We start from the raw sequence: 12,817 nt of genomic DNA, 5'->3' as shown, positions 1-12,817 counted from the left end.
TTTTTTTTTTGCTGTACGTGGGCCTCTCACTGTTGTGGCCTCTCCCGTTGTGGAGCACAGGCTCCGGATGCGCAGGTTCAGCGGCCATGGCTCACAGGCCCAGCCATTCCGTGGCATGTGGGATCTTCCCGGACCGGGGCACGAACCCATGTCCCCTGCATCGGCAGGCCGACTCTCAACCACTGCGCCACCAGGGAAGCCCCAGGAAAATATTTTTAAAGGATTAAAGATTAGGACTAATTAAAACTATATTAAGAAATACACATTGAGGAACTATTTCCATTAAAACTGTGTTCTATTGACCTCAGATAAGCAAAGAGTACACAGATGATACCAAAAGGCTTACTTGTAAATTGGGAGCATTATAGGCAATGGAGCTGATAAATGGGGAGCAATTTCTAGTAGGTTGGCACGCTCATGAAGGGCTTCTTTTACCATCCTGTACTGAAAAGCAAAACAGAGAAAATTAGTTTGGCAATAACAGATCATAATATTTTCAAATGGCAAATAGACACCCTGCCAACTGATTGATACACAGAAACCTCTCTACCTCTGAGCAAGGATAGCACCCTCCTAATCAAATTTCTAATAATACATCATGCTGTCAACCTGAAAGATTTTTTAGAAACCTTAAACTGTATTTGCATAGGAGAAAAACAGGCTGTCAGAGTTCCCAGATGTAAGACATTTTCCTGACTTGAGTTACAAGATTATTGTAACAATTTATCTTGCATTCTCTGTATTGTCCCTTTTCTCGGTCTCCCATTATATTTTCTCATGTAAGAGATAACAGATTGTTCAGATTCATGTTAAACGTTTCCTTCTTGCCTCCACTAGCCCAAGCAGAGATGATACTTAAGAGTTGCACAGTATTTTACAGACTATCATTAAAAAGCTTTTGTCTTTAGTCCTCATTATGTCTCTCTGAAGACCCAGCATTACTATCATAATACTAATTTTACAAATAAGAAAACCGAGGCTCATAGAAATTAAATAAATAAGCTGAAACACATCACAAGTCATCTGATTCTAAACCCTATGCTCTTTTCTTCACATCCATCATGATGCTAAACAGACACATAAGAGAAGGGGACAGATTCAAAACTGACAATGTCAAGTGAGTGCTGCTGTGTTTTTCATGTTCAAAAAGCAGATAGGGAGTTCAGTTGATTTTTTTTTTTTTTTCTCCTCTGGGAAATGTCATCTTCCACACTGCCTTGGCAGTTTTCAAATGGTGGCAGACTGGACACAACAGAGTGTGACATAAAAAAAAAAGCATGACTCAGATCATCTTTTCCTTAAGAATATGTCAGTGACAATATGCAGTATGATTGCATCTGCAGTTAAGAGGATCAGTTTAATATTCCTCATGTATTACAGCACAGTTCCCTTGAAACTGCTTGGGAAGTAGCAATTTGGTGGCCATTGGTGGGGAAAAAAACAAAACAAAACAATCACAATTGTTAAAAGCAACACATCCAAAAGTGATTTTGTAAATCTGCTACTTTGACATGCCTGTGTAGAAAAAGCCCCTGATTATCCATAAACATAATGCTACAGGAATAAAACTGGCACACCTCTCCTGAAAGACACTCCAGCAGAATACACTATATAGGTATTTCCAATAGGAAGAAATGTTAAAAGCCATAAAAAAAAAACTGATTTAATTGGGTAGAAAAAAGCACAGTCGCAATTTTTGTTTAACAACCAGCATACACAATTACCTGCTCAATATCCAACTTCATGATAGCCTTCTGAAGATATCTCACACCACCATGGATCAATTTAGTGCTTCTGCTGCTGGTCCCTGATGAGAAATCATTTCTTTCTACAAGGGCTGTTTTTAGTCCTGTGTAACCAGAAAACCAAATTAACTTCTTAAATTACACAATTTGTATGTAATTCATTAAAGGCACTTCTCCAGGGTAGAGACAGTCACAAGAAAAATTACTCTGAACATGGATAAATTTGTATTCCAAGTGCAGTACACTGTCTATATTATAATGAAGAGATTTTAGTCTCTTCCTGGGGGAAAAGTCAAACCAGAACTAGAAGCATATTAAACTGTGAATGAATCACAGCTAGAAAATATTACAGTGCAATTTCATGGCAGTAACATAACACTGGTGTGTTTCGAGGGTCGAAGGCAAGTCTGGCACCCATCTTTAACCATGTAGAGTTAACTCAGTATTGTTACCAATGCCTTCTGGAACTCACATTCATCCCTCACTACGAGAGTCCAGACATGTGCCAGCCTCTCAACTCCAGTCAACTCTGATGCATCGACTGTGAATCTAGACTAGCCTTCTACGTGCCGGCTCCTATTTCTGGAGTGGTGTGAAAGTGGGTATAAAATGGGAAAAGAGATCAAAGATATCGAAACAGAAGAAGAAAGAAGAGAATAACCTCTGATGCTGAGGAGTTTATAGTCTAACTGAAGACATGCAAGCACAATATTGTAGAACTACAAAGAAAAACACAAGCCAGGACAAATGGACCCAGTACAGAGTATCCATGAGTAAAGAAAAGACAATATTCTTGGTTAAGGTGAGGCTGAACAGAGACAAGTCAGTTCTAAAAATCATCCCTCCCAACCTGGCTTTCTTTGAGGGTTGCAATAAATCTCTTAGGAATGAAATAAGTTTTATTTTGTTTTGTTTTCTTGCAGAGACACCCCTGCCTCTTCAGGACTGGGAGGACCAACAGTATGACAAGTTCCATACACTAGTTAGATGTGAAATCCAAAATTTCAAAAGACCCGAAGTATACATCAGCACCAAGCCAGAAGAAAATTTCATGGCCTGCCATACTCTTGGGGGATGAGAGAATGTCATAGAATCCAATTACAATGAGAATACGTAACTGGAGCAGTTTGGGCTCACAAAGCTCATATAAGAGAACTTGTGCATGTATTCAATTCAGAGCCATTTATTACATTTAATACCAAAGGGTCGTTTTTATAACTTCTAACAGTTTAAATATCGTACCCAAATGTCATCATAAAATCAGGGCAATTCCCTTGACTCAAAAGGACAAAATATTTGGAAACTGTGGAGAGAAAAGTAGGGAACTTTGATTCAAGGGCAAAAACTGCTAATGCTCTAATGAACTAGCAAAATAACACAGAAATTACAGATATCATAGACCCAGGTCACTCTTTTTAAGCATTTATGCCAGAAAAAGATGTGTAAAATTCTCAACTATGAAAACTCTATCAATGCTTAGTAAATTTAGTACAGGATGTATTAAACACACAGAAAAATATATCATATTAGTGCATATTTTTTGAGAGCCTAAGTGCCAGGTAAAGTGCTGGTGTTAGAAATGAAATAGACATAGACCAAGATGTCAAGTAGCTCCCAACCCAAAGAGAGGCAAGTGAACAAAATGAAGCAAAGTTTCATAGGTGCTGCGTTTGAAAATGCAGAGGACTCTTTATCCTAAAGTGGGTCAAAAATTAAATTCAGGATATAAACCTCAAATTGCTTAGTCGAGATTACATTTGCAATCTCTCTTATAATGCACTGCCTTGGTGAGCTCTATCACCTTTTCTTAGTAAGTCCAACACAGAGAGTTCTTCTTCCAGTACTAAAATATACCATTTTTCTTCAGTTGAAGATCAGATGAGGAAGTTGACTTTCAAATGGCATTTAAGAGCTGAATTATTTAGAACACACCTCTTTTCCAGTCTTGGAATCAGTCACGGCATTAAGATGCCCACACCATTCGAGGCAGGGACATAAAACTGAGAGAGGATAAGCAGCTTTCCCATCCAGCCTATGCTTCCTACCTGCCCAAAGGTACCCACAGGCTGTGAGAGAAGATGCCTTAGTACCCAGTTAGCCCCACCTCCTAGTATGTAATCCCCTACCCTGGAGTGTGGGCTTAGCTAGTGCCTTGCTTCTAACCAACAGAATACAGACACAATGGTGGCAGGCCACTTCCATGGCCAGGTTACAAGAGACTGTGACTTCCTCCTGGATAAAGCAACTTGTCTTGTTCTGAGTCAGGGAACCAACAGAGCCCCTGGTCAACAGGTCACAAGGAACTGAGGCCTCAGTCCAGTAACTTGTGAGGATCTGAATCCTGCCAACCTCCATGTGAGTTGCTAGGAAGCACTGCAGCTTGTGAGAGACTGAGAGCCAGAGGGCCCATGCTAGGGCCCAGATGCGTGCCCCACTGACACTGTGTGGGAATGAATGTTCTTGTTTGAAGTCACAAAATGTGGGGGGGTAGTTTATCGATGACACAATTCCCTGTGTGAACAATAACTACAGCCAAGGTAGTTATTTTAATTGTATCTGGGATGGGGTCTTGGAGAAAGGCTGAGTCAACGAGGAGGATGTGTTCAGATGGATTGAGGGGAGGAGTAAGGGAATTATCACTGGCAAAGATCAGCTTAAGCAAGAGAAGGCAAATGACTGAAATGGCCCAGCTTATTTAGGGCCTGCTTGTCACTCAGGGGCTGGAGTGTGGGGAGACCTTCTAGTGGAACCACACAGCATGAGGGGGGCGATAAAGGGCCTAGCCTCAGAAGGCAGAAGACGGTAATTGGAGAGTGATATGAAGAGAGAATTTTATGGGTGTGTGTTATCAGGATGGATTTTTTTTTTTCTTTCCCAAACTGACACAGTGTGAGGCAGGGAACTACTCTAGGAATTAGCAAGCCATCTCAGGAGGATATTTCAGGATATTTAAGTGAGAGCTAACACTTTAAAGCCTCAAAACTGCTTTTGCAAGAATTGGACATTTAAAAAAGTTATTCACATGTACTTATGTGAAAAACCTTAGTGAATACCAACAAAAGTTAAAACGGGCTTCTCTGTCAAACCAGGCTGTTTCTTCTTGTCCCATTATTTCCAGTGTCATATCGTCAAGCTACCCACCAGAATTTCGGAAGAGAAATGATACTGCTCCTTCCAGAGCAAAATAAAAAATAAAAATTTAGTCTCTAAATTTATAGCTAAATTGATACATTAAGTACCATGTAACCTAAAAGTATTACCAAAAGTTTTTGAAACCTTAAAAAGAAAACATTTAAAAAATTTCAACTGCTTTTATGCTAAACGTTCTGGATTCCTCGTTTTTGTTAGATGAGAACAATGGAATGAGAAAGGAGGAAAGTAATGCAAAATCAAGACATTATTAGAAGTTACAACCGCTTTTGCCTTAACTGATTAACCCACTACAGCAAAGACAATGAAATTGTTTAAAGTCTTATAATGATCTTGCATAATTCCGTTACCTAAGATTTTCCTTCCTGTTTCACCTCTCAAAAATCCAAACATTTTTTCCACCTCCAATCTGAAAATAAAAGTTTAGGTTTTTTTTTTCAGTATAAAGCAAGGAAGTGAAGAGAGAGCACTGTTTTATCTTCTCAAAGAGAATGAACAGTATTTCTTTAAAATTTTTATTGGAGTATAGCTGATTTACAATGTTGTGTTAGTTTCAGGTGTACAGCAAAGTAAATCAGTTATAGATATACATATATCCACTCTTTTTTAGATTCTTTTCCATAGAGTACTCTGCACTCCCTTACAGAGTATTGAGTAGAGTTCTCTGTGCTACATAGTAGGTCCTTATTAGTTATCTATTTTATATATAGTAGTGTGTATATGTCAATCTCAGTGTCCCAATTTATCCCTCCCCCATCCCTTTCCCGCCTGGTACCATAAGTTTGTTTTCTACATCTGTGACTCTCTTTCTGTTTTGTAAATAAGTTCATTTTTACCATTTCTTTTTAGATTCCACATATAGGCAATATAATATGATATTTGTCTTTGAACAGTATTTTTAAGTGACATTCAATGCTAACATTTTGCATCTTAGGTAAAATAATTAAATTTGAAGGAGACCAAAACTAATGCATCCAGGCTTCCAGCAACTGTGCCTAGCTGGATGTGAGGCACTGGGGAAGATCTTTTCTCAGAGTGGAAAGAATGACCTCCCCACATGCCCACCGGTGAAGGGCTGGCCTCTGTACATTTATGATAATTCACTAAACTTGTTCAAGATTTTATAAGGAATAGCTTTTGCTTGTTTCTTTTCTTTTCAGAAGTTACTTTTTATGGAAAGCAGTATGTTCTATCACTGCTGAGATGAACCAGAACATTTGGGAGTGGTATGATTATTCGATTTTTTGTTTTTATAATTGATTGCTTTTAGTAGTTATTCTCATGAATTTCACTGCAGTGGTAAAGTATTAATATTTGGAGTGAGATTACTCTGAAATTCTTTGGTGGAAGAACAAGATTAGTTATAGCAGAAGAAGAAGGTCAACTTGAAATCTACCTTTCAGTCATACTCAGCCCATCTCTGAAGTTAAAGTTGTATCTATTGGGTGGGGTCAGGGATGTGAACGAAATACAGCTCTTCACAGACTTGCCTTTTCTGTCCTGAGTGAGAATGTCTAGCTACCAGGCACTTCCAACTAAACGAATTCATGGATCAAGACAGTTGGATGAATACAGAGGGATAATTACCATCTAAGGGGAGGAATGGTACGACATTTAACTTTTACAACATGAAATAGAACAGAAGCATATTTTAATACCTTTTACTGATTATCTTATTATGCATGCAAACATGCTCAATATAATAAATGCAGAGAAGTAAAGAGAACAAAATAAAACCCTCCTGTAATCACACTACTCAGAGATAACCACAGTTGACATTTGAGTGTTTAAATGTTCACATTTTCTGTGCATGTATGTAATCACATATGCACATTTTTACCAAAATAGGATCATATGATACATTCCATTTTTTTCATTTAACATTATTTATTGTAAACATCTCTCCATGTCAATACATATTTTTCTATAATTTCACTTTTAATGTGTGAATAGTAATACATTAAATATTTACAATGATTTATTTATTCAATTCCCTGTTTTTGAACACTTGGGTTATTTCCTACCTTCACTATCACAGTACTGCAAGATTATATTTTCATTTAAACTCTCTTCATCTTTATTTCATTATAATAAATTTTCAGATATGGCATTATTTAACTATTTTTAAATAGAAAGGGCAGAGTAATAGCTATGAAATAACTACCAGAGGAACCCAGGTAATAACACACAAATCAAAAAGTTTAGACACTCTGTACCTTAGTACCAATTTCTCTAAAAAATAACACTCTTGTAAAGCTGCAAAGCAATCCTAGCTTGTTAATCCTCATGATCAGGATTCTATGCTTTAAGCCTACTATTTTCTAACAGTGAATGTTAACATTTTACAGAACTATATAATATTGGATTGGTTATTATACCTATTTCTATTTTTCTATTAGAAACATATAAACCATTAATGGAGATACTATGCTAAGTTAGAACATGCCATTAACATACTTTGAGTCCCTTAAGTTCACACATGATTATGGAGGCACAAAAATGTATTAAGCCATAACACTAATTACAATAATAGAGTTTCAGGGGAATAAGGAAGTTGCTGTTGTTGTTTTCTCTTTTTACTATTTTACTATTTACTTTTTTACTATTTTACTTTTTATTATTTTATAATAAAAACAGCCAGTATTCAGAGAGAAGGAATATCCCAACAATATAAAATGATGAAAAGAGAGAATAATACACTCCAGACATAACCAAGTTTAACTATTAAAAATGTCCCATATATTCTACCAGAAATTTTTATGCTGATAAACCTGTGTACTTTTTTGCTTCAAAAACAAATACAATTAACAAACTCATTCTTCACAACTTGTTTTTCAATTTACAATACATTTTAGCCATTATCCCTGTAACTACTTATAAACCTCTCTGAATAACTGAATGGACCCAATTTATTAAACCATACCACACTTTTTGCTATTATAAATATTGCTTATAGGTAAAATTTTGACCAATATGGCACTGCGAGTTCAGCTTTAAACTCTTCCTCTCCAAACACAGAGAAAATTATATATATATGTGTGTGTGTGTGTGTGTGTGTGTGTGTGTGTATATATATATATATATATATATATTTGTTTTTTACATGTATATATATATGTACACACATACACATATACACACATACATACATATATTTTAAGGCATGGTTGATTCAAAAATAAACACCTCATGGACCAGAAATGTAGCAGAAACTCAGAGCAGTTAGGCCCAAAGCCTCTGTCTTGGTGGAATCTGGGTCTAGAAACTCAAAGGTAACCAAGATTTCAGTTCCTGAAGGGCAAGAGATAGGGAGAGGCGAAGAAGACAGACCAGTGCTGGAATCCAGGGATTGAAGAAGGGTGGAAAAGCTTCTGCTGACCACTGTCTGGGGCTGTGGACTATCTGCTGGGACATGCCCAGGAGGCAGGAAGATCGACCCAGCCTGGAGAGCAGTACCTGGGCCAGGGAACCACCAGCTGGCTGGCCAAGATCAACACAGGGCAGGAGCCTCGATCTGGTTTTGAGAAAAGTCTCTGATGGGACTTGAAGGTGGCAGCAACTGTATCTATAGAGTTTAATGTATGGAAACAGAGAGTGATACAAAGCTGATTTGATATGGAGGAAAGGAAGAAGGAAATGGAGCAAAGTAAAAAAAGATGTAAGGTAAAAAGTACAAAATAAAAGCACATGGCATCCAAATAAATGGAGATGGACCAAACTCACCTGTTGAAAGACAGATTCTATCTATCAAGCGTTAAAAAAAAGAAGAATCCAGCTAATTTTGTTTCATCATAGACATATTAAAACAAAAGGATACAGAAAAGTTGAAAACAATATGAAACAAATCCTGTCTGATATGTTATTTTTCCAATTTCACAGGTGTTTATTATATTTCTGCCACAGATAAATTTCAATTTTTATGAAATCAAATTTAACAGGATTTGCCAAAAGGAAAATGACTTTATTGATGTCATACTTAACACCTTTCTTACTCCATTTTTAAAAATTTCCATATACTTTCTTCTAATAGGTTTGTGGTGTTTTATTGTTAAATCCTTGATCCACAGAGAGCATGATAAACAGAATATAAATATACATAATATATATAAATACAAATATAAATTTGGGAAAGCGGATACTTCAACGGCGCTTATTAAATAACCAATAATGACAAATATGAAATGCTTTTACCATATCTTAAATTTTATGTATTCAGATCTATTTCTAGCCTCTTACTTTTGCTCCGCTAATCTCTCCATTCCTTTAGCAAACTATTTTAATTCAAGTAGCTTTAGAATACACTTCGATATTGATAGAGCTCTATCTGCTTTATCATTATTCTTTTTCAAAATTAATCTAGTAAATCTCAAAGGCTGAATTTTCCAGATAACTTTGGCACAGTTTCTCGAATCCTCCCCACCCTACTCCTGCCAAAGACAGTCACTATAACGTAATCACTAAATTACATCAAATTTCCAGATGAATTTTAGTAGCAATTTGCAACCTAGTCTAATTAGCAGTGTCCAGTAAGTAGCAAACTTTCATCTGCTGCAATTCTAGTGTCCTGAAATAGGATTTTCTCTACCCTCGTGGTGGGAGAGGGGCACTGGTAGAAGGCGGTGGAGATCTGTAATTCCCAAAATGCACTATCTTCCATGGCTCTCCCTTTTCTGCAGTTTTTAATGCAATAAAAAATGCACACACCTGCTCCTTTTCACAAACCTTTATTTATGCAGAAGAGTGTTGCTGTTATCCTCCGTTATGTCTGAGAACCTTGAGGCTCTCTGTAAGGTTAGGACACTTATTGAAGGTCATGGACCTAGTAAATGACGAAGCTGACTGATCCCACTTGGTTCTCATTTCATAGCTTGTGTCCTTACTCGTTATGCTATACTGTCTTAGACTCGAAGGAACTGTGGTGAGAATTCAGGAATTACTAGCCAGGCACCATTCATAAACTAGAAGTACATATACATTTTTAAACAAGAGAACTACAATTAATGTTTTCTTCTAGCAAGAGGCAGTCTTCTCTGGAATTTTGAAGCCATAAAGTTTAAGTTTATAAATAAGATTTTAAACCAAAATTGTACTGGCTGACCCCGGATACATACAGGTAAATCACATAAAATAACAGAAAAGAGCTGAAAAAAACATCTTGAAGCCCCCTGAGGGAGTGACTATATTTATCAGAGTCTCTTCATTCCAGCTCTCTTTTGGGGGCAAAGTGCCTCCTATATCATCGTGCTTCGAGGCTGGGGACTGGCCACAGAGGTTTTAAACAGAGAAGCAATTCCTATTGATCCTAGAGACCTGCAGGAGAACGCGAGGAGAGTTGTGCATATTATGTTTATAAAATAATATTCCCAAATGAAACAAATGAAAAACTGATTCCCAAGAAAATGCAGATGGTAAGAATGCAAATAAATGTTCATTATGAAAACTTCATGACTTTTTCTCTTCCTTCTATGGTCTTTGTTTATCCATTACCAAAATTGCATTTGGGCACAATATTTCATCAAAAACCTTGTGAAAACATTTTTATACGAGCCTTTTAACATCTAGCAGTTCCCCCAAAACTTTGACGTCCTGAAAAATCTAATTATTACTGGTAACTTTAAAAGATCACAGCAATTTATTTTTGTCAAATGTGACTAAAGATTAATGGATACAGTCAGGAATAATTTGGTAAAAACATATCAAACGCAGAGAAAGCAAAATTTGTTGTTAAGTGAAGCATCAAATATAATAAAAGAGCAAATTCCATGAATGAACAGCAACAATGCACAATTCATTAACCAAATGCCCATGATTATTTCACACTTCAGAGGGCTACTGATATGATCAGAAATTGTAGTAAAAGGATAAATATAGATTAACTTAAGCATCTCTATACATTTTAATTATAAATGCTACCCTCAGAGGGCTACCAGCATAATAAAGGAAATACAAACTATGGTTTATCCATCCTTTTTATAAATCATAACTCCGTATACATCAAATAAGACAGTCAGTCAATTATTTTAAAAGACAGCAATTGAAATGCCAGGAGATACTGAAAGTACATCATTTTCTTAGCAGTTACTAACTATAAGTATTAAAAATCTTGTCAACATTCTGGGTCTGAAAACTCTTATCTTTTCAAAATCATCATCACTGTCATCACCCACAATCGTCTGCTAATGTACTAGGTAACATTCTTTACTGCCCAAAGGAAAAATGTTTGTTCAGCAAATATTAATAAACTATAAGCTCCTCGAGGGCAAGGCCACATCTTATTAGTCTTTATATTCCCAGAGCTGGTTCAGCAGTTGACTCACAAGTAGTATTATTTTAAACAGCAGAATGAAACAAAACAAAAAACCGGAAACCACCTAAAGAGTCATTAACAAGAACGTCTTTGGGATAAATTTTTTAGTCATGAAAAACAATGAATACCATATACATGTAAAGATTGATTAACTATGCTGTTATTTGAAAGTAACACACTGCGAAGTAATGACTACAGTATGATCTTATCTATTTTTTTAAAAAGATATCTAAAAAATGCACAAAAGCAAATATAGGTGAGGCTTTTCAAAAGGAGAAAAGGAATAAAAGGCACTTAATCAGTAGTTGCCTTTTTGCTACTGCAATCACGGTCCTAACTCTTTGAGGGAAGCTGGCTTTCCAACTCCCCTTACCTCCCCCTACCAGTCCTAAGTTTCCATTTAAACAATTTCTTGCCTTCATGGAATCTTTTCTCATTTTCTCCTTCTGTCATTGATACCTAGTCAGTTCTCAATTTGGGATTCTACCCTATCGTGTATGTTCTCTGCCCCAACTCTGAGCAATATTAGACACACATTGGGACAAACACAAACACACACACACACACACATATCCTTTCCTAACCAGAGCAAAGCAACCCCTGTTCCTATCACATTCTCTAAATCTTTTCTACATCCAAGTCCCTACTCCTATCCATAAGTAGCACATCTCACTTCTTTTTGAGTGTTTAAGAATAGCTCTTCAGAGTCACACAGACTCCCTCTTTTATGCCTTAGAATCTTTACACTTTGTATCTGTCTCTGAGAAATGTCTCTTCTTGCCCTGCCAAAGCTAAGATGCATGTTTGATATCCCATGCCTCGTATTTTCCCGAGAGCTTGTTCCACATGCAGCTTTCTATTATTTGCATCTTAAGGCTCTCCTCTGAGTCTACAGAAATATTCAGATGGCTCCTATCTTAAAAAGAAAAGAAAGAAGAAACAATTCTTGCACATATTGCCTCCCTTATTCATATCCTACTACACCAGCAAGTTACGTCCTTTCTGTTGTATTTGTCTCTAGATCTCTTAAAAGTTTAGCCCCGTGCCTGCCTCTTCCTTATTGCCTATCCTTTCCTCATCACGAATGCTCTTCACTGTCTCAGAGGGCCTGTTCAGTAAAGTCCAAAGGCCTTTCCCCGGTATCCCAGGCCCAGCACAGCCTGGGTGATCCCAAGTGAAACACGGGCTGTTTCCCACACACACTGTTCCTCTCGCATGCTCCCTCAGATTGGCACACTTTCAGCAAGCAATGTTTGCCTACTAAAACTCTACCCGCGCTAAATAGCGGCTTGCTTTCTCCAGACCATTCTATGCAGATATAACAATGCCCCCAAGCCTCCTGAAAGGCACATATTCTCTATAGGGTAACTCAGTCTACTACAGAACTACAGAACTTGGAGCAGCCTAAGGGTGGAGCCTGGATCAAACATCTTTGTATTCTCATGTAGTACTTTGAATATTGCCATGCATAAAGCAGGCACTCAGCCAATATTTGTTGAAATGAAAGAAAAAGAACTGCTGTATACTTCAGTACATAGCATGAACATAAGTGGAGATAGCAAGAAATATTTTTCTGAACCTACTGGGGAAACGATCCTCTTGGACATAGAAAATT

At 37.1% G+C, this 12,817-nt stretch overlaps 1 protein-coding gene across 1 annotated transcript in view; it reads right to left on the bottom strand.

Moving 5' to 3' along the window:
- GPD2 (glycerol-3-phosphate dehydrogenase 2) overlaps positions 1–12,817 on the bottom strand; it is a gene marked incomplete at both ends in the record, with an annotated part of 93,749 nt that overhangs the window by 62,809 nt on the left and 18,123 nt on the right. The window contains 2 exons of the mRNA XM_079710357.1: positions 347–444; positions 1,725–1,849. Of these exons, the coding sequence (XP_079566483.1) occupies positions 347–444; positions 1,725–1,849 (223 nt within the window). The remainder of the gene's footprint in view (positions 1–346; positions 445–1,724; positions 1,850–12,817) is intronic.

The sequence above is a fragment of the Hyperoodon ampullatus genome (assembly GCF_949752795.1).
Source record: "Hyperoodon ampullatus genome assembly, chromosome: 8".
NCBI lineage: Eukaryota > Metazoa > Chordata > Mammalia > Artiodactyla > Ziphiidae > Hyperoodon > Hyperoodon ampullatus.
The sequence above is the reverse complement of the archived record's forward strand: the minus strand, read 5'-3'. Positions and strand labels throughout refer to the sequence as shown.